General features: G+C 39.9%; 1 protein-coding gene across 2 annotated transcripts in view; it reads left to right on the top strand.

Moving 5' to 3' along the window:
* The first annotated feature begins 252 nt into the window (after positions 1-252).
* Positions 253-24988, top strand: part of tmeff2 (transmembrane protein with EGF like and two follistatin like domains 2) — a 111435-nt gene continuing 86699 nt past the window's right edge. For both annotated transcript variants that reach the window (XM_022740921.1, XM_022740920.1), the window contains exons 1-2: positions 253-633; positions 11720-11829. In XM_022740921.1, coding sequence (XP_022596642.1) covers positions 444-633; positions 11720-11829 — 300 coding nt within the window. In that variant the 5' untranslated portion in view covers positions 253-443. The remainder of the gene's footprint in view (positions 634-11719; positions 11830-24988) is intronic.

Raw genomic sequence — 24988 nt, 5'->3', positions numbered from 1 at the left:
TTCTCTTGCTACATCCTGTCAGTTTTACACTTTTATTACCTCCTTCTCTGTCACCCTCCTTTTTTTCTGTCCCATCTTCCCCCCCTTCTCCTCATCCTTGAGCATCCCCCTCTTCTCGCAAGTCTTCCTCCTTGCCTGGCTAACTTTTTCCACCCGACTCCATCCCACACAACCTCCTCCATCGCTCACCAACCCCTCGGCAGTGTCCCCCTCCCACCCCCCCACCCTACAGTCCTGCTCTTGTTGCAGCAGCCTCCCCTGGATCGGGCGGAACCCATTTGGTCAGTCTACACGGGGCACTGCTACATGGGGCGCACGGGCTCGCTCGGAAAATGGTCTGCTGTCGGTCTCTAGGCGCCCCGCTGAACCTGACGGGATTGGAGTTGTCGGTGCGCGTCTGCGTCTCTTTCCCACCTCGCCTGTGCTGTCGGGGCCAGTGAGATATGGGTCTGTCCGTGGCGGCTCAGGCACCGCTCAAGGAGCCCCGACGGCTGCGCCAGTGGAGCGGGACGGCGGGAGGCTGGCTCAGGATCACCCTCGTCTCGTTTCTCGCCACTTTACCTGTGGAGCAGCTGCGCGCTTTCCCTTCCTCCCTCAGCGACTGCCAGACGCCGACCGGCTGGAACTGCTCCGGTGAGAGTCATTTCTCGAAGGCAGAGTTGCAGTCTCTCTTGTTGTTGTGGCTCTGTGTGTGTTTGTGTCCAGGAACCATGCCTGGGTTTTAAGAGCTGACAGTGCTGTGGAGCAATTTTTTTTCTGGGCTGCAGATAATGAACGCTGCAAAGCCCCATGATGAGAGGATGCAGAGTTTGGGGTTGCTTGATGCGCATTTAGCCTTGTTGAGTTTGTCTCGGAGCATGACAGCCAGGCATGCACCGCCGATCATACGCGCTCGGCAGCAATGGGTCGAAGATTTCGATCACACTAAGTGAAACAGCCAGAAAAAGGATTATTCCAGAGGCAGGGAACGATTGGGAAGACTGTCGCCAGAATAACGTGCTGTGCGCCACATTATAGCCTACCAACAATCGCATGAAGTCCTAATACTTACCGTGGTCTCTGTGCAACTTGAACATAAATGCTTCTGGTTAACTCCTGTGCATTTCATTTACTGTTTACAGCTCAGTTTCAGCACTGACTTTAATTCCCTAAAATCTAGAATAAATCGCACCGAAGAATTATAAATCTAGTTTAATTGGCTTATTTGGCATCCCAGTTGTTTCATCAAGTGTTACTTTAAATTTAAATGTAGTCGTTTCTTTTATGGTCTACCGAGCTGTAAACTTGTTTCCTCTGATCGGTGCCCAGGGCGATAAAAGGAGCGGACGGGGGCTGCAGAGCACAGCGCCTCGCCTCCCTTTGTAAATCAGCCGACTGTGCCGCCATATATTTCCCCCGTCGCTTGTCCAAGTCTGAACCCTTAAAATAGCTCCAAGCCGAGTCCACACACACTCATGGGCAGTACAAGTATTGATATTGTTGCTCATAACAGCCGCGCATCAATATGGAGTCATGACTGCCGTTTACAGCCAGTAGGCCTGCCAGTAGGATACTTGGATTATATCTTAATTAAAAAAAAAAAAAGAGAAAAAAGAAAGAAAGAATGGGGAGTATTTTCATGATGTGTGACAAACATCATAGACAGATTCTTTATAGTGACATGTATCTAGCAGGAGATTAAAGTAACAGCCTATTAACACATGAATGATAGATTTACAGTTGACTTGCCACAAACAAAATTCCCTGTCACAAGATAGGGATCTCATTTGGACATCAAAGTTTTCAAAATGAATTTGATTATGATAATAGGCTAATTAAATAGGCTCAATTAAAAACACCAACACCAGGAGATGACAGAGTTTTTTTCATTATTACTATTGTGATTTATAACATTGTAAGTCTTTTGTCATTATCTTTGGAATTTTTATTTATTAATTTATTTATTTTTTTATCAGTGATAGGTTTTCATGGTTCTTTGTGTAGTTGTTGGTGTGTTCACTTTGATATGGTGTAGACATAGTTTTAGTCTTAGAGTTTTTCTTCAAAGAATCCATAGCAAATGCCAATAGAAGTGATGAATCACCTCATCTGTGTAAATATTCTGTTGTATAGTTTTTAGTTTTTTTTTTATGCTTCTGCTGTTGATGGTGGTGATGATTTGTTCATAATGATCAATAATGGTACACACCCTGTCCAAACACACATTTGCCTACCTCCCCACTTCCTGACAGACACGCTTTCATTTATGCATTTTGCCGAAGGCTTTCATCCAACACGCCTTGAGGAGGCTTAAGTGCATATACTGAGCATAATGCACACACACACACACACACACACACACACACACATGCACCCAGCATTAGTTTGAATTAATAGAGCACAACAAGTGGCATGTGGTCCACCATGAAAAGGATAATATTAATAATAATGATAATAATGATAATAATAATACATCTGAAAGTATTTTCTAGGGATTAATTAATCACCTCTTCCTGCGTATCATGCGCTTGAACAACACCAGTACTGAGTGACAGTTTGGTGATGAGTTCAGTGTCATTTCCCCGACAAGACACGGATAATTATGAGCAGTAGTGTCATGACAATTGGGTAGTTTCAGCTGCCTCTAAAAACCAGTATTGAATGAGATTCTGTTCCATGGAATTAAACAGACGGACAAAAGTCTCGGTGTGACAAAGATTGTCATTCTGTTCGGCTCTCTTCTGTTGACGGCCGTGAAGAATTGCCATTGAAGGCTCCACTGAGGCAGAATAAGCAATCAGTAATAATAACTAATGTGTAAAGTTGCACATGAGCGTTTGTTGATGATGCTGTATGCTGTATGTTTTGCAAATAAATGATATTCAGATATTGTATCAGGATGTGGGAACCTGTAAACCTGTAATGTACACATACACGTCAAAGTAAAACCTCACGAGATTTAAAGATGGTGACTGTAATGTCAAAATGTCTGCTGAGAAAAAGGATTACTTGGTCAAAAAATGCCTAACCTTAATGAAAAAACCTTTTTTGGCATTCATTCTAATAGCTATTAATAACTTAAACTATATAATTTTTTTCCTTCATATTTTGACTCTGTTCAGATGTGAATTTGTCCAGAGCAGCTTTAAACCATGGTCTGGACAAAGTCACATGGCACAACAGCACGGCTCATGGGTTAGCAAACATTTGCTTATGACACATCCACTAGATACAGAGCAACATTAGCATTCATTCACCTGATGAATGTAATTCCAATACTGTCCTTCTTATAGCTCCATTTTGGTCTCGACCATCTCCCGAGGGAAATACCTGGCTGATAAATGTTCCACTATGTTCACCATCTAGTTGCTAAATTTGTCTGTTTAATCCCTGGCTTGTAGCGCACAGTGGTTTATCAAATCTTTTTTTGCTGAAAACAGCAACAGGAAAGCAGTGAAAGTCATGGGCTGCAAAACCAAAGCAATGAGCTAAAAGAAGCTAAAGCACTTGTACAGTTGAGCGGAACTGCTGATAATTCTCTGCGGGTTTATCACTTTGACCGAAACTTTTCACATGCTCATATTATTTTAATACATTAACTGGATAAAATATTGGTTAATGCAGCTTCAAGGATTGTTTTGAACCAGACAGCTATATATTTCTATATAAGGAATGTGGTGGTTATGTAAGCTATGTTGTGATGGTAATTTACCTGAGCACAGTGACCATGGAAAGCCCACTGTTTTCAAACAAACAAAGCAGGTTTTTAAATTCATCCTGCCCAAACTGTGTTTTCAAAGTTTTCTGTAATTATCACAGTCAAAAAAATTGGCTTGTATCACGTCTGTGTTATCTTTAATAGGTGCACTTACAGACTTTTCCAACAATCAGCTCATGTTGCTTTGCCATTTTATTCACCCACAATACTAGTATGAAAATACTAGTTGATGATCAGAATGGTAATTCTCATCTTATCACTGAATGCTTTGAGTACCAGTTTCATTCACTGCAATCCAGATTCATTTTTATCAGAATTCAAATTGTGTTTTTCATAGATTACAGACTTAAAGCGGTGGGACTGTAGGAATGTCTACCCACACTGTACTTACCCCATGATATACCTTACATTTCCCACGAGGGAATTAATATGAAGAGGCCACAATCCTTTCTTCACTGAATCCCCCTGGTATAGTTAACTATGAAAGGCCATGTGATGCTTTGATAGTTGAAGTGACAGGGATAAGCGCAGAATATGCAAAGCCCCCTGCAAATCCCATCAAGCGCAGTGAATTACCAGTAGTCTGGAGAGAATTGGCCATCTGCTTTCAAGATTTGTCAATGGAGAGGTCAAAAGTACCTCTCTTGCATGCAGGTTCCACATAACTGACAGTAAACGAAAGCAGAAAACTGTCAATTATAAGACAAGGCAGTGTTGGCCAGGTCTAATTAAAAGGGGATGGAAAGTTACTAATTGATAACTGGCTGTTTTCGAAAAGTTGTTTAGCTCAAAATGCTTTATTTTTCTGTGTGGGAAGTTACTGTAATTTAAGAACCTCATTCAGACTGTGATGTGAGTGCTTGGAGTTATTGTGCCTATTAATAAGCATAATAAGGGCTGAACTATAACTCCCTCCATGAAAAACATTTGAAAACCTGTTGCAAAGGTAAAGTAAAAAAAAGGCCCGCAGCATGAGAAGGGTCAAGAAAGAATGTCTCACCACTGTGGTTGTTCAGTCTTCATTATTAATTTAGTCTACTTAATTATTGATCAGCACAATGCTTAAAACAGGGAGGAAGGACTCCTCTTCTTTTTCTTCTTAGTGTTGTGAAATTCCAGGTAGATAGGAGGAGATGCATTTGGCTGACACGCTCTCTCTTTTAGACAAGTAAGTGCTTCGCTTGCCTTCTTAATCGTTAGCATATAAACATTACCTTTTCAATATTTGATGTTTGCCAGCTTGTTTTCGTTAATTATTCAGTTCAGTGTAATCTCCTCCTGGAACGGGAGGGCAGGAGCAGGAAGTGTAAGTTTTCCTGGCCTCTGACACAGCGCAACTTGGGCTGTACACAGAACCCGTATCAACCAGCACCCATTAGCGTTGTGTTGAAGATAGTAGGCCTGCAAGAGAGGGAGACTTCGTCTTAGTCTGTGCGCTTACAAATGGTGAATGGTAATTGGACGTGCACTTATATAATGCCTTTCTAGTGGTCTTACTGACCACTCAAAGCGCTCTACAATACTTGCCACATTCACCCACACTTTCATACATCACACCCATACACACAGTCATACACTGATGGAACAGCCATCCGGGGGCAAGGTGGGGTTCAAGGACACTTGGAACAACCGACTTTCTAATTAGTGGATGACCCGCTCTACCTCCTGAGCCACAACCGCCCCAAATAATATAGTTGAGAGTACAGTACAGAAATCATATGAAGTGAAAAAGTTCAGAAATCATACAAAGTAAAAATGTGAGAACAGACAAAGAGCACCACACGTTGTGATAAAACCTTATCTAACAGGAAAAGAAACAAGGCTAGCTTTTGTGCTCCTCTGCCGCATCCGAACCTCATTTATCTCTCTCTCAGCCTCTCTCTTTCTCTTACCTTTTTTTTCTCTCTGTCTCTCTGTCTTTCTTTCCTTTGTGGTACATGCCATAAAAGTAGTGGTGAGTTTTGTTTTGGTGAGACATGACTTACTGTACCTAAGAAGCCAATTAGTTCAAGTTTCAGATCACCGCTCTTGCCAGTATTAGTACTATCCCTAGTTTTAGTATATGTATATTTGATAGAAAATGTTCATTTGTGTGTCACAGCCAACATGTCAGGTATCATTATCTAACACTTAATGTATTTTAACTAATAAGTCAGGTATCTTTAACTAACATGTCAGTTATTGTTAGCTAACATGGGAGGTATCATGAGATAGCATTATCTAACACGTTATGTATAATTAGCCAGAGACTCAGGTATCATTAGCTAACATATTGGTTATTGTTCGGTAACATTATATATCAGTAGCTAATATGTTAGGTATCATTAGCTAACAGGTCAAGTATCTTTAGCCAACATATAAGTTATTCTTAGCTAAGACAGTAGCTAATGATAGTTCTCCACAACACAATGTCTTGCTGCTGACAATTATTTCCTCTAATCCCAACCTGGTCCTTGCCCCTTGAACAACTAGACGGCTCATAATTATAAAACTGTAGCCTGTCGTGTGGGTATGAAAATATATTTTCAACTTCATTAGTGTCAAAACTAGCATAATGATTCATATTTCTCATTGTTGAACTTGGCTTGGCAGCTCTGCTTTATGTGACATACATCCAGTTTCTCTGTTTTGAGGAGGTAAACTACTGTACAAAAGTGGCACTGAAGTAGACACAATATATACAGATAGACTTTTTGAAAACAATAATTTTTCCACACATTAATGAATAGGGATGCCAAACTCAAAGGTGCTTTTTTTTTTTAGCAGGGTGCAGCATTTAGCAGTTATGATGAGTTTATAAGTAGTTATGATATGTTTCAGTATTCCACATGACAGGCCTATGAAATGATTGAACAAATATTCCTTGGCTTATTGAGACTTCTTTGATGTAGACTTACTATACTTCCAAAACTTCTTCCCTTTAAAAAAAAGACTTAGCTGCCAGATGCTGGTTGCTTTATGTGTGTGGGTGATTATGTGCACATTAGAAATGATCATGTTGCAAGATAATTCTTATCATATGGAAGTTTATTTAGACATGGTTTAAAGTTGTGGCGATCTAAGCTCAAGTCCTGGAAAGAAAGTGGAAAATGTTGCAACGTTTACTTTCACTTTTCTTTTACAACACAGGCACAGTATTTTTTTCTTCTGTTTCTTTCTCTTTTTGTTTTTTTTATAACAGACACTCTGTAGTTGCCAGAACTGATTTTCAGCTTGAAATTGATCCCAGGTGTTAGAGATAGAACAATAACAGTAAATTCTTTACTTTGTTAACTGGTGTGGATGTGGATGTTACAGCCAGAAAACTCTGATGTGTGCAGAGCTGTCAGGGTCGGTATCGTTACCTGCTCACCAGGGAAAATAGTTTTGTTTGGATAATCCTACAGGCTGAAGCAGTAAATGTGGGCATTTGAAAAAACAGCTACTGAACAAAAACAACAACAAAAATCCACACAAACTGCACTTGTAGGTGTTTATTCCAAACACAAGAAATGTCAGTCTCAGGTCCAGTTGATCACATCTCACTGACACCCCTTTTTTTTTTTTTTTTTGCACTCGGATAGGATTCAAAATACCTGCCACTTAAGAGAATCTGAAAAGGGATTGCAGTGCAGGGGTTAAAAGACATACTTCCCTCGGATGATGAAAAACGTTGGGGGGGATTGTGTGTCATTTTTTACTGCAGAAGAAAACAGCATTTTCAAGAATATTTTATTCCCTATAAGCCATTAGCTGACAAATGTGAGAAATTACCTCTCAGTTTGTACCAGTACTGTAAATCTATATTTGTATTTGCTTGTAGGCAATCACTGTCACATAGCTAATTGAGATTTGTGCTGTGTTTTTGTTTAAGCCCAAACCCTGTTGGCCCTGATGTTTCTGAGATGTGATCATCTGGGACATTTCTTCTATTATGTTTTATACTCCTTTCATTCAGAGGCTTGACATCTACAACAAAAGCTGATATGTCACTGGCTTCCTTGTAAACACTTCACAGAAACATCTATTTTTGTGATTCTAGTGTAGACAAAGTGCATTTTCCTTTATTTTATCTGTAATTCTTGATTGCACTATTGTTCATGAGATGATAAGGTACAAGTGTCTCCTGAAGAGGATGTCCAAGCTTCAAATCTGTTTTTTTGGTAAAGAAGACAGTTTAATAGCATAAAGAGCAGCTTCATTCGCTTTCTTTTCTCCTTTATTTAAAATCAATTTCTTTTTCCTTTCCCTGCGTTTTTGTTTTCCGCAGCCTGTTGTCCAGGAAAGCTTTGGAAAAAAAAAAGCTAAAATATCAAACTATCAAATTAGTAGCTTGAAAAAAAAAAAAAAAAAAACGTATACCATCCCCCAAAGAGCCTACCAGTTGGTTTGAAAAAAAAAATCTAATACTTTCCAATTATTTGTATACACCTATCCAGTAGCATGGTTGTCATCATAGCAATACCTCTCTCCATTGAGTACCGTCAACATGCCAGTTGCCTGGGTGCCAATTTTTTTTTTTTTTTTGCGGCGGAGGGCTTTGTTCCATCCATCCACTCCAAGCGGCGAGACCTCTCATGTCACTGTTCTTGGCTCGATGATTGTATATTTGCACAGAGAGCTTGCACTTTATGGTCATTCAGGGCCCTGGCAAATAGCAGGTGTTCGTTTTAGCATGGGCTTCTCTTCCATGGGGTATTATTGCCTGATATGTTGTTCCATGCCAAGGAGGGCTGTTAGGAGTGGAGTGTGGACCTGGTCATTACAGATAAGTTTCAGAAGGTTGTGAGTCTAAGTTTCTATTATAATAAGACATATATGAATTGAAAATAGCATTGTAAAATATCTGGGCTCGTAACGTGGATGGTAGGGTCCAAAGTTCAGGGCACTGAGAATATTTTCTCTTTTTTTCTCCACATTTCCATAAAGTTTCCACAGAAGCAAAATGTAACCTTTTCATGAGGCTCATTTTGAGTTTCATTAAAGTTTTTGAGCACAGGTTTTTTTTTTTTTTTTTTTTTTTTTTTTTATCGCTGCCACCTTTCACACTCCTGGAGATTAAAGATATAAAGCTGCTCTTTTGGAGAGCTAGAAGTGATTATCGCTCATACACGAAAACTTAAAACTTTTCTTTCGGCTGCTTTTGATTATGTTCTTGCTGATGGAGAACGGTTGGTGAATGTAATTTGAATACAACTGCTTGAATGACGTTAAAACCTTGACCGAGTGTGACTGAGACACGGAGCTACATGCTGGGCCGGTGGTGGGGTGAAAGAGTGTAACAAGAAGCCGTGCTGCTGAAGTGTCCCTGAGCCTGACAGTGACGTCTTACCTGCTCCTGCAGAGCTGTTAGCAAGCTGAACTTGACATTTGGGCTCCTTGTAGAGGACGGCATGCCAACAGAGAATGTCTGTATGAGATCAGTTAAGCACTCAATTAGGAGATTTCAGTTCACACCAGAGCTGCCTGGTTAAATAAGGTTAATTAAAATAACCTGAAATTTAATTGTATTACTTTTAAGAGGTGTTTGTAGAAACGGTATCTCACCAGCTGGAAGAACAGATGCATTTTTTTCAGGCACTTGCAGGTGCCAAACTACCACTAAAGAAAACGACACACATTAAACTATGTAGGTTCAAGGTAAGGTAAGGTTAAGTTATTTACAAAGCGCCTTTGGAGTTACAAAGTGCTGTACAATAACAACAGAATTAAAATTAGTAGAAATAGACAGTTTGAAACAGAAAAACAGAAAATAACAGCACAGAAAAACATTGAAAAAAGTAAAACTGCACAGATGGCAAAACACATGTTACAAAGCAAAGTGCTTACGGTACAAGTGAGTTTTTAACAGCTTCTTAAAACTATCCACTGACTCTTTATACCTCGGGGAAAACGGTTCCACAGAGTAGTTAAATATTTACAATATAACGACCATCAACATGTTCGGTTCGCACTCACTCGATCTGCGCCACATAACAGAAAAGGTAAAATATTTTGCATGCATAGCTTTCTAGATAAAACAATTTTCCATAAGGCCGCAAAGCATGAAGCGAAATAAAGCGACAAACCCCACATTGTTCATCTCTGAACATCAAAGATGCTCATCTTTGATGTTCATCCTCAGTTTCAAATTCCAATTTCACCATGCCTTCTGGACCTCGGGCTTTTCTTGACTTACAGTATTTGTCTTATGTATTGCTTCATTAAACATTTCATAAATGTTTAAACCTACCGAGCCCCAGAGCTGCTACAAAGCCACAGTTGAAGGAAAACATTATCTCAAGTTTCAGTTAATTACCCTAATCGGTAGGTCACATTTACAGCTGTTATATAAAGCATCTATATTCAGGCATCTTTACAGTCTTCACAGTCCGTGGAGTATTGCAGATGTATATGAGTAAAATACATGCTGTGGATGAAACACATTATGCTGTGTAAATGGATCCAGTGATTACATTATGACCTCAGTAAGATGCTTAGTTGTTACTCGGTTCTATTAGGGAATACATGATATGAATGTGTATTTGTTTTGTGCTGTCACATCCATACTAACAAAGACTGTATCATTTTAAAATATGTAGCTTCAAGTAATCGGCAGTCACAGTCTGATCCATAAAATGTGACGGTTATATTATTATTAATAAACTTTTCATATATTATAAATGCTAAGAAAAAACATTCAATAACATCATGTTATACATAAAAAAATAAGAGATAAATGCAAATAAATACAGCCATAAAAGCATCATATGACTCATGAATGCCCTGCATATCTGAACATTTATGGACCATCATAACTGTGATAAGCTAATATAAGCATTGCTATATCAGTCGGGCTTTAGTGTCTCTTAAAGCTGATCTAGCAGATTATATAGTAATGTGTGATTTTTACTCTAAGCTCTCCAAACACACACAGTGTAAACAAGTTGAGACTCAGAAAAGTCTTCAATGGGGACTACACAACATCCCAAAACAGGGTATAGTCCGATCTCTTCATGGTAGTAAATCATCATCACAATAACAACAGTGTGTGTTTTTATTGTTTTGTTTTTTTTAAAATCAAATATCCCCTTAAGCCTCTGCAAAAAATAATCTTCCTAAAAATGTGTTGATCCTGTGCAAATTCTTTATCATATCATAATGAGTTGGACTTTTTTGGCAGTAATTTGAATTTATAACTACAGCAAACATCGCCGTTGCTTCTTTCACCTTGACATTAATGAGATTATACCGTAGGGTAAAAAGGGGCCACAAGGATTAATCATAATGCCTTAACAAGGAAAATTTCCAGCCCTGTGTCAGCTGGAATTTGTTTAAATTTAGACCTGTGTACTTTGAAATGCAAAAGCCTACATGTGCAGGGGGGCTGCCTTTTGTAAGCAATCAGTTCAGGTAGACTAATAGCCCTGAGCTCAGTCTACAGTCTCATGCCCATGTGACTCTTTGATTTGATTCAGGATGCTTTGTTGGAGTCATTTGAGATCCCTAACACAGCCTGAATCAGATCATATGCCAGGTTTGCTTCTCGAGGACAACGCCCCGGGAGTCGGCCTCGTTGTACACAAACAAATGTAAAAGCAAAAATCGGAATAAATGTGTGGAGAAACATAATGAATACAGATGCTCCCATACAGGGCAGAAAATAATGTGAGTCATATGCTATGGTCCCTACAGTCACCAGATGTCATATCCATTGAGCACACATAAGATGTTTTAGTCTGACATATTAGACAGTGCTCTCCGCCATCATCATCAAAGCAAATGAAGAAATATCTTTTGTTTATCCCTCCAGTAGAGTCCAGAGACCAGTGTTTTTAAATGTATTTTATCATTGTGGCAGCTAAGGACAAGGATGTGTGCTGGCATTGTCTTTTTAAAGTGCACAGTGTGTGATCAAAGAGTGCATCGTGCTGTGGGAGCCATGACTAATGGCAGAAGCTCATTATGAATGACCCTGAGTACAGGGCTCAGGTTAGAGTTGTTTTAGGCCTGAACAGAGAAGCACTTAGTCACTGACGTCTCCTGTTGGCTTTGGTCTTCCAGGTTTTGATGACCGGGACACAGACCTGTTCTTGTGCGACACCAACACATGCAAGTTTGACGGCGAGTGTCTAAGAATTGGGAACATGGTGACATGCATTTGCGATTTCAAGGTAAGCCTTGTGATGTTTCTCTTTTTATTTGACTGTTTTTTACTGTCTTTTGATGTGTAATTGACTGTTCACTGAACTTCTCCAGTCAAGCTTTGGACTAGGCTGGGCTGTAGAAAGAGAGACATAGGGATGTTATAAACATGAATGTTCTGACAAGGTGTTGTTAATATAAAGTGCACGGATGAAACTCAAATGTCTGTCTTTGAGATGCTTATAAGGTTGAAGTATTTCATACTTTCTTTCGAAATGCTCTTTGGCACTGTTTGCATACTGGCTTTCGGTCTTCTATAACTTCTCCCTAATGATCTGCGTCAAATACAGAATATCCCCATACACCAGGCTTGTTTTGTTTTTAAGTCATAGCAGACCTGTTGCTGCACCCATACCTGCTGCTGCCATGTTTACTGCGCCGCCTTCTTCTTTTCTTTGAGTTTGATGTCAGACTAGAACATTTAGGGTTATTATACTGCCCTCGTAGGTCCTTGAAGAATCACATCTCAAGTAGCTACGACGTCTGCGGTACCTTCGGTACTGTAGAAAAACAAGTACCATCACATTTTTCATCATTTCTGGCATGGACTTGGTGCTGAAGTATCAGCTCTCATGACTTCCCTAGAGAGACACTCTGCATTCAAAGAGTTTGAAGGGTGATGGTGCTCTCTATAAGCCTTTTCAAAGCCAAAAAAAAATGAATTGAACAGTGTCTTTGACTGTTCTAACATAAGATGAAATCATTAACATATGTGGCTAACTAGCTTACTATCTATAGCAACCGAGTGTTGCTTCAAAAGATGTTTAATTAACCAACTCTATATCATAGCCACTGAACATTCTGGATCCTGATTGGTCGGTATGTGTAGATTAACTTCATCAATTTTATCAACAACAGAGAAAAGGCATGAAAGACACAAAGCTGACATAAGCACCTGCTGCATTTGAGGATTAGGAATGTGAACAAGTCGATGGGCAAAACTGTGATCTTTGTCTCTGCTATCAGAAGACGCACTTATTTTTGATTTTAACACAAGATGCCTTAATAAGAACATATGTTGCTGTTTGTCCTTAAAACTGTAAAAGGATTCGGATATCAAGCGTTCATGGAGAGACTCACAGAACTTAAAAGTGCGCTTGAAGACAAAAAAAAAAAAAAAAGAAATGGGCGTAGATGTAGAAAATGTTGTTAGGCGGAGCATATGCTAGTAAACACTAAAGCTACTGGAAACATATGTCGAGTTGGAAGGTAATATATTTTTTTAAAGATGTATATAATCAACTGGATCGAAGTCCATCGTCTTGATTGGACATTATTAGTCCTGAGGGGAGGTGGTTGCGCAGCTTGGTCCCAGTTTATAGCTCCCCGTGAAATCCCATGTCACTATCCCGGACCACTGTATTCCCAACCTCCATAAACAAGACTGCCACTGATGAGCCCAAAGACTGAAAGGCTCTCCTTAATGGCATAAATCTGGAAAATTACGCTGTTCTCGATAATGACTCATACTTAACTTTATGGCCAGACCTATAAAAAAAAAAGAAAAAAAAGGAGCAAACCAGTCAGCTGAGTATTGATTTTAGCATAACATTAGCAAGCTTTGCCGACTGATACGCCATGCAGAGCCCTGGATGAATGAGGCCACTGAGATCTGAAGACGTAGCACGTGTTCTCATCCGTCGCTTTTATCAACACGTCATCAGCGCAGGAAGGCACCAGGCGGGCCGACACTCGATTGGTCTCCGGCTTTTATCTCAATTTCGTACTTTCCTGGGAGCAAACGTTAACAGAGGCCTGCAGATAAATGACATTACTGCTCCATTTCTCTTCAGCAGATCTCACACTGATACCGCTGTCGCTGTGCACTGAGGCGCTCTCCACGCTCTCAGAAAAGAGCAGGTCGTGCCGCAATTTCTGGCTTAATACCACGGCTCTGAGGTCAACTTGGCCATTGTATCCTCTGTTTGTTTGTGTGGAAGATGTTAGTCTCCCTCTTTCATCAGTCAACATAAACATGACCTTCCTAGCCTAGCAACTGTTACCGTGCTCAAAATAATCAGTCACTCCCAATCAGTGTCAAATAAATAAATCCAAGATTTTTCTCTCGTTGGCAGTTCATTCAGGACTGTCATCAAAGTTGTATAAATTCTCAGCTTGGATGGATTTTCTTTGTTCTAATGGAATCTATGGATGTGTGCGCACACACTCTCACACGCTAAAAAAAAAAACCCCAAGGAAGAGACACGCAAAGGGCTCTGTGAAGAGGAAGTGAGTTTGATGTGGTGGAATCAATGGACACTATTCATTGCCAAGATGCATTAGATTCGCCTCACACTGTCTCTTGAAAGAGCCAAGACTTTCACTCGCTAACTGGAGTCAAACTGCTGCAAAGCAACATGTTCTCTCTCTCATACCAGAAAATGAGTTGCTTTATTTGTCAGCAAACATCACACCCTGACTAATCACACAACATTTCTTTGCAATTCATCTCACAGTAGCTGCTGGGAAAAGCTATTGCTGCCACTTTGGTTTTGTTAATGTCAGGTCACAGTGCTGATTCCCAGAGGGGTCGTCCATTCTAAAAATATGTGCGCTCATGGCGCTGTGAAACACTTCAGCTAAAGCTGTCCACCAAAGGGTAAACGGCACATTTCATTGCTCTCTGTAATGGGGCTTTGTAATATATTGTTAAAGTTGGGAGTCACTGACTATTTCTCTTGACTACACACAAACTGTACATCTGATTTTCTGCTGCTTTTCTTTTTAATCCAAGCTCTGATTCTGCTTGAAGTTCCGAATTGTAAATTGACGGTAATTTTTCTGTTATTGACAATTTTCTTTTTCTAAAACATCATAATTTTATGAATTTTCAATGTTTAGTTAGAAATACACGTTTGCCAAGTTTAAAGAAAAATATCTAACCCACTGTGACACTAGTTGCCAAGCATCAAACAAAATGTGCGTCTTTCTGAAAGTTCACAGGAAATTGTTTTGAAATACAGAAATCTCTGACTCAGATAACATTAATGCCATAATATTTCTTCACTGAGCATCCGGGGAAAGATTTAGATGGTTGATTGTCAACATAATTGTGCAATGATTCCTACCGAGAGTGACTATAATGTTCATGTCCTTGATAATGCTCGCTGATGTTACCTTACCTTTTGATAAATAGTAGTGTGCTGGCCTGTATTTTTGTGGCAGTTCTTTTATATAACTGATCACATTGGCTCTTGTATATTACACGTGCAGATATAATGTTATAAATACTGCTTAGAGTATTAATGCAACAGGTCACGCCGTTAATTCAGTCTCTGGTGAGGTGATGATCATCTCCAGTGCATGTATATAGATTGTGAACAACAGTAATTTGTTCATTTGTCCATCTGGATGTCTTTCACATTATAATTTATAATGGTTTCCATCAAAATTGATGAAATTACCACATATTCCTTACAGCGGTTTAGTACAAAGGACCTGATTATGATTTTATGAATGCTGTTTAAATACACTGGTTGGTGAAAAATTGAAAAATCAGAGGATGTAGAGAAGTATGTGATTGGTATGTTTCATACTTTGTATGTATTTGATTTTTTGATTTGATCTTTTAAATCACAATTTAAAAAAACATGCATAAACATATAATTCCCCTGTGACACCACCATGCCTCTAAAGTGATCAATCATTGTGTATTACACCTATGTTTATTAATGTTAGTGAATTACAGTAAGTTAAAATGGCCAACAGTAGAAAAAGGGTAAAACAAAAATACATAACAAAAGCATCTGATAAAAATGTGTGGAAGCAGTTCAACTGGGGGAAAAAAAGAATCCAGATACAGCAACTCTTTTTGAAAGGCGTACAAGTTACAAAGGGCAAAGCACTGAGTGTAGTTACATTAGACATTAGATGGATGTTAACACTGAATCACGCTGTGTGAGGAATATCTGGGAAAGTGTCCGAGGTTTAAGGAAAACTCCTGCAGAAGATTTCTGCAGATGAATGGGAGACAGATGTTAACACAGCAGATGTAAGTAATGTGATGGGTCATTTGTGTCAGGATTGCTGGCAGCTCAGCTCTGTTGACTGTGGGCCCGAGTCAAAAAGTAGTAGGTCGGATTTAGTACACATGTCAGTAAAATAAGTACAAGAGAGACCGCCTGTAGCCAGATGGGATAACTTTAGGTTTGACCACAGAATGGCGCTTTCTCGTTTTGAAGCTTTTACAGAATAAACAAGACAAATGCAACCGGGTGTATGCTGTGATTGTGTTCCTGACATTTTAGGGCTCTCACTGGCTCATGTTGCCTGATACCTCTGCCCATTTATGGAGAATGTTCAATAACTTTATTCATATAGTGTCTTGTCTTTGTGGTTGATATGCTTGTGATATGTGTTGAGGCATATTAAGCCAAGTGTCCTTGAATTATGTTTGCATGAGTGTAGTACAATAATTTATATGTAGTCCTGCAGATAAATGTTGTTATAAAATAATTCACAACTGCTCAGGTAAATTCCATTATTCCACTAAAAAATAATTGCAAAAGGAAATAATTGTTTAGACTGCAGGCTTCAACAACGAGCTTTCACCCACATTCAAAATGCATTCACACAAAATATGCACCACACAATGTGAGAGTGCAGGAAAGTATTTAAGTGGTAGTTAAATTTAAATGAAAAGGCAATAAAATCAGCATAACTTAGAGACTTTTATGTCTCTTCCTTCTGGCTGTTTTGAAAACAGCTCTAAAGATTTCACTTAACGCCGCCTCTCACCGAGTGTGTTAAAGCATCACAGTCGTGTCTGTGTGTGTGTGTAAATACATTGGACATTGCAGCTGCAAAAATTAATTGTATGTTTAACTTGCCAGCGTGGCTGCGACTCGACACAGATGCCGCAGTGGCGGTCTGAACTGTTCGTATTGGCACATTAAGCAGAAACGGGAGACGAAAGCATCCCTCAGTTGGAGCCGGATCACGGGCGCCTGCAGTTTTACATTTTGAGATTGTCCTCACCAGGAAAACAGCAGCACTGGCTGTTTTGCCTATATGTTCTCCTGGTAAGTGACCACTTGTTGCCATGCAGATAATGTATGCTGTCTCTCAGCAACAATGATGGAAGCAGTGTGATGTTGTAGCACTGCAAAAGATGTTAGAGAGGAAGTTTGGGTGGGTGGTCTGACTAATCAATGAGTAGTCTGATTCATTGATTTAACTGTGCCCATGCCGACTGCGCTGATTATACACTCCTTTCTTATTTTTCATTTTTTTTTTTTTTTTACTTGAACTTTTACTGGTTCTTCTAACAGAGAAAATTTGAGGCAGTACAATTTATATACCAATACAAATAATAAAAAAAAAAAATAGAAAATAGAAAGCCTTTATTGTCATTGTGCAAAATATACAACGAAAATTCTGAGTTCTAGTCCTGATCAGTGCAAAAGCAAAGAGCTGCTACGGCTGAATACTTATACAAGGTGAAAGAAGAAAAAGATAGAGGGATTATATGTCACTTAGCGAGGTGATGGTCTCGAGAATAAGATAGTTCAAGCCATCCACACAGTACAGTTTATGTTGCTTCTGGAGTATGACTTGTTCCTCAGAAAGGTTTGATGCAGCTCACTCTATGAGGATCGTCTCAAGGATTGTTTGAAGCCACAGCCCCTCTTTCAGCTGATCTGTCCTTCCACTCTGTTGCCACTTTGTCAGTCACTCCTAAATGGACATGGACATAGACGGCAGGATGTGGTTCTGTTTATGCTACATTAATGGTCTGCATATGTGAGCACTATAACATACTGTATGTCTGTTTGCATGCATACAAGGACATGAGTAAAATTTACACCGCTACGGAGAGAGGAAATGTAATTGGATAGTAGCTTATAGTCATTCCTGTATATTAAGACCGTATCCTTAACACCCCTGAAACACATTCAGCATCATAATGTACGTTCAGCCAGCATGGCATATTTACCGCTTTTATATAAAAGAATTTTGTATAATGTTTGCAGCACATTTACTCTTCAATATGCTCCCCGCTGGTTGTTTGATGTGGCTACCATTCGCTGTAATGCCTGACCTCAAATTGCTCTCCTGCTTTTCACCGCCGGAAGCCGTCTAATGTTTGGGTTGTGATGGCTGGACTGCTGAAGCTCGCAGCGCTTCAAAGAGGGATGAGAGCTAATGTGGGTTCATATGATGTTGATGGGAGGGTGTGGAAGGGCAGCTCGTCCTTCATATTGCACTAAACAAGGACCTGTGAAAATGCTTTGGTGGTGCACAATCTTCGGAAAACACACACAGAAAAAACACAAAAAGCTTGAGCGCTCCTCAAACTGAAGAAACACAACCGGTCCCGCCCTCTCTCCCAGTCTCTCAGCCCTCTCTGGCTCCAGCTCTCCTGTCACACACACACACACACACACTGACACACATGCAAGCATGCAAACCTCAAGTTCTCATAAAGAGGCTAATCATATGGAATGTAAAATAATGAAATACCTACGATTACACAGATACACACATACTCACATGGGCCCAGGTGGTACGACACCAGCTTCTGATGCAGACCCCATTCCATATATTTGCATTCATTTATCATCCTTTTATCCAGGGCCATGTGAACGGACTGGGACTGGGAGAGTTTGAATAATGGTAATTTTTACATGCATTTCGGGATTCCTGCTTGTATGTATAAACACACACTTTGAAGCTGTGAAAGATCGAGGGAAAGATGATGATAAACATTCATCTGTGCGGAAAGATGGCGTTAAATGCCGATCTTACGTGTCGAGGTTACTCGGTTTTATGAGACTGAACCTTTCTGAAACAGCACATTAGTTTTCAAACTATATAAAATCAGCCACAGATCGATGTGGAGGGTTTTTGAGATCTGTAGATCTATGTATTTGTCCTAATTTTTTCATTTCTCAACCTCATTTTAGAGGGCCCATATTGTGTAAAGTGAGATTTCCATGTCCGTTTTGATTATCAGTCCACAGAGAAATGCACACAGCCTGTATTCAGAAACTGAGCCTTAAAACGAGCCGTCAGGGCTTCTTTAACTTTGTGATGTCACAACAAAGCAGTCACCTGGACCCACAATCCAACCTGCAGGATTTGGTTTCTCTGTCTCCGAGTGTTTACTTGAAATCTGCTGTATTTTTATTCGATCACTCAGAAAACAATCTGCTGTTGTTACAGACAGACAGAAATGTGCGTCTGTCTGTCTTTCAGGAGCTCAGTGAGACGGCTTCTGTTTGAGGAGTTCAGTTTCAATGACAACATGAGATGATACTGACTACACTGAGATGCTTTTTGGTATTTAAAACCACAAATATATCTTCTCATGAATATCAAAACTTCCAACAAAACATCAAAAAGTGTAAAATATGGGACCTTTAAATAAAATATTTTATCTATTCTCATTTACCCCTCAGGTCATCTGACTCCTAAAATAAAGATATGACATCGCCAGAAGCGAGTTGCTTTTCAACACCTACATACATAACACTTATTTCTGTAAATTTAAGATAATCTCATTACTCAATGTTAGTTGCCAAGTTTTTGCTGCACTGACAAAGTGTGCCTCGTACATTTATTGTGGAGCTTTTGATGCATGTTGTATCTCAATACTGAGAGCTTTTTTTAAAAAAAAAAAATAACCGCTCAAATTCAAAAGCATAATTGCTATTAGAGATAACCTTGAGTTAGGCAACGTTTTGCTGTTGAATTTGTGATGAAGTTGGGTGGTAGATAAAGTCAATTCAATGTTCTGTTGTTTTTGTCCAAGCAGCGCAGGGTTGTTTCATCAGTATTTTGCATAGCCTAATCCTCTCCACTCCAGTTCTTTTAAACCCTGCATCTCCCAATGTCTCCACACTGTCTTTCATTGCTTTCATCCTCTCATCATTTTTCCAATGTGTGGCCTTCTTCGTTTCTCTGTGCCCGTAAGAGAGTTGTGAGGCCTTTAGGTGTTAAAGTCTCAGTTCATTCTGATCACAAAAAGACAAAAATACTCAACCCGAGTGGCCTTTTTCCCATGCTGATACGTTCTGTTTTATCTGCTGATGTTTGGAGATATCCATCGAAGATTTCTGCTGCAACTGCATCACAGCGGGGGCACTGCAAATAAAATTTTGTAGTTCTAAGCATCTTGTTGTTCATGGGAATGATTCAAAACTGCTTTTTATTAAACTAAAAATAATGCTCCCTGTGAAGATTTTTGATTTATTGAGTAGTTGCTTTAAGGTTGTCGAGTTTCTAAAGTAATATTTTAATGCTTTGAGGAGGAGTGAAATTCCACTCTCCACCATCATATTAGAGTGGCAGCAGATGTGTTGGAGCTGGATATCTCAACACCTTGACATAGTAAACCAAAGCGATCTGTGTAGTCAAATACTGCCTGTAAGAAAATATGTTTGCCTTTTTGTAATTTTTGTCAATTAGTTCTTCAGGTTCTCGTATCTCTTTTATCAGAGGTTTCTGCGGTGGGGCAACCCCCTATTGTCTTTGCAAGATAGATATACCAATTTAAATTAGTAAGATGAGTTAGCACAGGAGGCAAGTTTGTGAGGCGCGTGTTTGTAGTCTGAAAAATATCCGAGCATGAACCTAAAAAAGCCAGTGAGGATTTCATATTTGACACCTGCTGGTCTGTTGCATGGAGTGATCTGTCGCTGCTATTATGTACTGTCAGGGTTGGGCAGTAGGGGCGCTTCTGGTTTTGTCTACATTTCTCAGTAGCGTGGTGGTAATGTCAATGTGGAGAAGCTATCTAACTGATCCAGAAGTGCACTACCATCCACACAGGCTACATTTTCCTGAGCATTTCTGAAGCTCTTTCTGCTGTGGTCTGAAATGAAACTAAGGATCAGTACATGATGCCACCGCCATACACGGACATATATACGTATATCTGTAGCCACAGAAGCACTTTCACATGACAGTGACATCACGTACCAATCCTTGGGCTGATGCCTATACGACAGGGGAGTAAGTGAATACAGATGACTGAGGAACACAGACACACAGCTTGGGTTTACTTGATGTAAAGATGGCAGAGGGAACCTGTAACACACACATACACACACACACACTCACACACACATAGATGAACATTCACACACTCTCCACATCTGCATTTTGCTATGTGGAGCACGTTTTCTTTTGTATTTTTATTTTTTATTTTGCCAAACTTGTTGTGAAGCAGTGAGAGTTTTACCTGTGCCTCTGTTTGACTGACAGTTATACTGTTATAGTGAGATACCCCTGAATTGGTATGAAGTTGGTTTAATTTAATAAAACAGTAACTTCTTCTTCCTTTGCCATGTTGGTGTAGCTTAGCTTAGTATTTTTCTGGGGGCAGCTTCAGTGCAGTGAAGATTCATTTAGTAACTTAAAGCTTAGCTCACTACACTGTAACAACAGCACTGTGTACCATTTATTATACTTTTAATTTTATTTTTGATAGGGATTATTCTTTTATAGTAAGCTATAGTAAACTGCACATATGACCACATGTAAGATGCATATCGTTTTTGGGATGCATGAGTGTACTGGAAAAGTATTTTCTCCACTGTTAGTTCAGCCATGTGCTGCTGTGACCACAGTGTTGGAGAATGAAGTGATGCTCTTTTATTCTAGAGAGCTCAGGTGCAGGGAGCTTGTTTTTCTCCTCAGTATGGCCCTTTTGGGAGGTCACTCTCGCCACACTGGTTACCCAAGGGGGCTTTAATATAATATATTATGATGTATGATAATGTTATATATTAGAATCCTTCAATCAGTTAATTCACAGATTATTATTTTTTATTGATTAATTGTTTTGTCTTTGAAATGAATGCCAGAAAATAGTAGAAAACGAATAAATAGAAAACAGTTTTTCAGTCAAACGTATGATTTATCTGACCAAAAAAAACAAAAACAAGGATATTCAGTTTCCAGTGATATAAAACAGAAAAACAGAATCAAGTTTTGCATATATAGTTATATGTTTAAAAAAAATAGTATAGTTTTTGTTACATTTTTGTTTAAAAAGTGACAAAAATAACTAATTGAAAAATATATGTATATACTGTACATATTATATCATGATGTCTTTCTGTCACAGTAAAAATGACAGGATCCAAATTTTTACATGTGGCAAATTTTTCTGACTTTTGTCATTCTCTGTGATGTTGTTTTTTCTGGCTGGTTTATTTGTTTAGAGAAATACAACTGTGATGTATAATTTGGTAATGTGTTTTGCGTCTCAGGGCTGCCGTATTAGTGCGCTGTCTATAATTACATTAGGTTTTGATTAGGCGATTCTAATCACAACTTCATTTTTTTTTCTAATTAGAAATATAAGATAAATGTGCTCCAGAGAGACTGCTTCTTTATACCTAAGCTCAAGCACTATGATGTACTTTATATGATATACATTTATCAGTGCCAATATGAATTTCTACCACCTTTGGGCTCGGAGTCGGCTCTTACGTTGAGACTACTTAGAGAAGGCTGAGGATAGAGACACAGGACTTGGGTAGGAATTGAGTGGAGTGTCTCTCCTGAAAAACGGAGCATCTGTGTCAGCTCCTCCGTGGCTCTGGCTGGCCTGTCAGACACTATTACAGAGGAGCCTGTCTCCTGTGACTCGGCTGGGGAGACTCCGCGGGGACTGGCGGGCTAGGCCCTAATCAAGAGAAGACTGCCAAGCGGTTAAAGAGCAGAACCACAAGCCAGCCACCTCCCAGTCTCCCTCTATCTCTCTCCATCTTTGCGTTGTCACAGTAACTCCCGTCTCTTCCATTAATCTGTCTGCCTCTTTCTCCCCCTCGCTTGTCCATATAGCTCAGCCTCCCTTGTTTCTGTCCTTTGCTACTCTCTCTTTGTTTTTCCTTCCAGTGTAAGGACTTGACCAGTGTTCGTAAACATAGCAAGGCATCATGGGAGAAGAGTTTGTCACTTACCCAGACAACGCTTGACACTCCTCTGTCCAGGCGGTCTGTTGGATACAACACAGTGTCAGGCACAGAACAGATTTGTCACTCTGGCGGAACTCCTCAGGGATCTATTGTTGGTTTGTTGGGTTTTTTTTTTGTTCACCTTCTCTGACATTGACTGCTTCGAAATGTCTGGGGTAGTGTGTCATGGCTTATCTAATGTTTTTCTAAAGCAAAATAAAACTTTACCAGGCCTTTGTCTGGAACTTTATTTCAGTTGGTACTAACTCACACCAAGTCTCCTCTGTCGGGGAGGCCAAGTTTGATATAATTGGAGCTGAAAGGAAATTGAGCCCAACTCCGTCAGCGACCATTATCTCAGACGCTCCAGCCACACAAGTCCTTTTCTGCCTGTGGTGGTGTAGTGAGCCATCATTAGGGTCCTTAGTTGTTCCTGTTTCCCGCATGAAGGAAAGTCAGTCCCCCTGTATGTGGCTATTAATCTGAAAATACCCGCTTCACACTAACACTGGGACACAGGATAAACCATGTCGATATAAATACGTTGTCCAATTCTGGCTTTGTAACCCTTTGCCCAGCTAACACAGGACTCGTATTTTGATATGATGTTTAATCATCTTTGCTACTAGCCCCTTGATTACATTACATCTTTTATCAAAACAGCCCTGATGTGTCTTTCCTAGTCTTGTCAAGGGAATCTGCCCCGTGAACCTTCGTAAAGAGTGCATTCACCAGAATGCATAAACACTGTCCTGTGGAGGCACACGTTGTTCATTCTTAGTTAATATAATTATATAATAGAAGTTGTTTTGTAGAGAAAAATAGAAATTGTCACTAGAGCAAAAATAGAAGCAGAAAAAAATGTAGCTCGGTGTTTAGCAGTAATGTGATGGGACAACAGCAACAGACCTCAGAGTCTCAGTAAGCGACATGAGGGATTAACCTCTGACAGTAGTCTCTTATGTACAGCTCAAACAAAATACATATTCATCAACATCCAACATGATATTTGTGTGTTCAAAGACGCCCCCACCCCACCCCTCCACCCCCATCCACCCCCACCTGTTTCTGAGCTCCCTTACCACCCCACCCCAGGTCATATCACAGGCACACTGCACCAGCTATCAATCACACGATGACGCTGCTAGATGATGGAAAGAAAGAGGCCACATCAGAGACGCAGAGGAATCTTGGTCGAGAGCGTCTGTCTCTTGTCATGAGCCACAGGTGCTCTCAGCCACCACCATAAGCACTGAGACGTCTCTGTCAGAGCTGATAAAGCTGCGGCTTTGATAAGTGCGCGAAGGCATAAGTAAAGATTGTGCCTGGGGGTCTCAGCAACTCAAGACAAGTCGTGTGGAAAGCAAATGCGATGCTCTGTATGGGCCGAGCAGGCAGAGGGTTTCATCAGAAGTAGAACGTGCTGGGCGGTGCCGTCTCCATCCTCTGAGGCTAGCCCTAGTTTCGTGGAGATGTTTATTATTGATAGAGGTGGATGATAGCCTTGGGATGAATTGCATAATCTAGGGCCGCCTCTAATGGATACAGGAAATGGATCAGGCTATCAGTCAGGTCTCTGTGGATGAAGGATGTGTCTGTGTTTGTATGTGTCTCTCTTTTTGTGCGCATGGATGCTTGTGTGTTGTGTGTGTGTGTGTGTGTGTGTGTGTGTGTGTGTGTGTGTGTGTGTGTGTGTGTGTGCGCGCACAGTAAACCTGGGCTATAGTGTGGCCCTGTCAACTAACCATCAGCATACATTGAATTGAATGGGACCCCTGAATTCTTTACATTGTTTAACACCTTTGAATTGAAAAACAAAATATGCAATAATATAACAACACGAAGGCTATTCGAGTTTTCTGATGTGACAACAACTATAGTTAAGATTGGGTTAAAAAAAAACAAAAAACAAGATGATTATCATTGTCAGGGTTACAATAACAACCGCTTTGTTGAGGTTAGAGAATTATTGTGGTCGGAGTCAAAAGAAACCAATGTGTATATCGGCAGGAAATGAGAAATAGTATCGTCTGAAGTCCTTTTGTTCCATCCTTACACCATGACCTTCTCTCTACCCCCACTTCTTCCCCCATTGACCCCATTGTTATAATTCATCCGGCAGCTAGAAGTCTTTTTTCCCTTGAATGTGTAAATGTGTCATTTTTTGGCCATTTGCTTAAATGATTGATGTTTTTTTTTTAACTATGTAAATAAAACTCCT

This window comes from Seriola dumerili, unplaced genomic scaffold (assembly GCF_002260705.1).
Source record: "Seriola dumerili isolate Sdu_G_001 unplaced genomic scaffold, Sdu_1.0 BDQW01000052.1, whole genome shotgun sequence".
In the NCBI taxonomy this organism is placed as follows: domain Eukaryota; kingdom Metazoa; phylum Chordata; class Actinopteri; order Carangiformes; family Carangidae; genus Seriola; species Seriola dumerili.
This window is presented reverse-complemented; position numbering and strand designations above follow the sequence as displayed.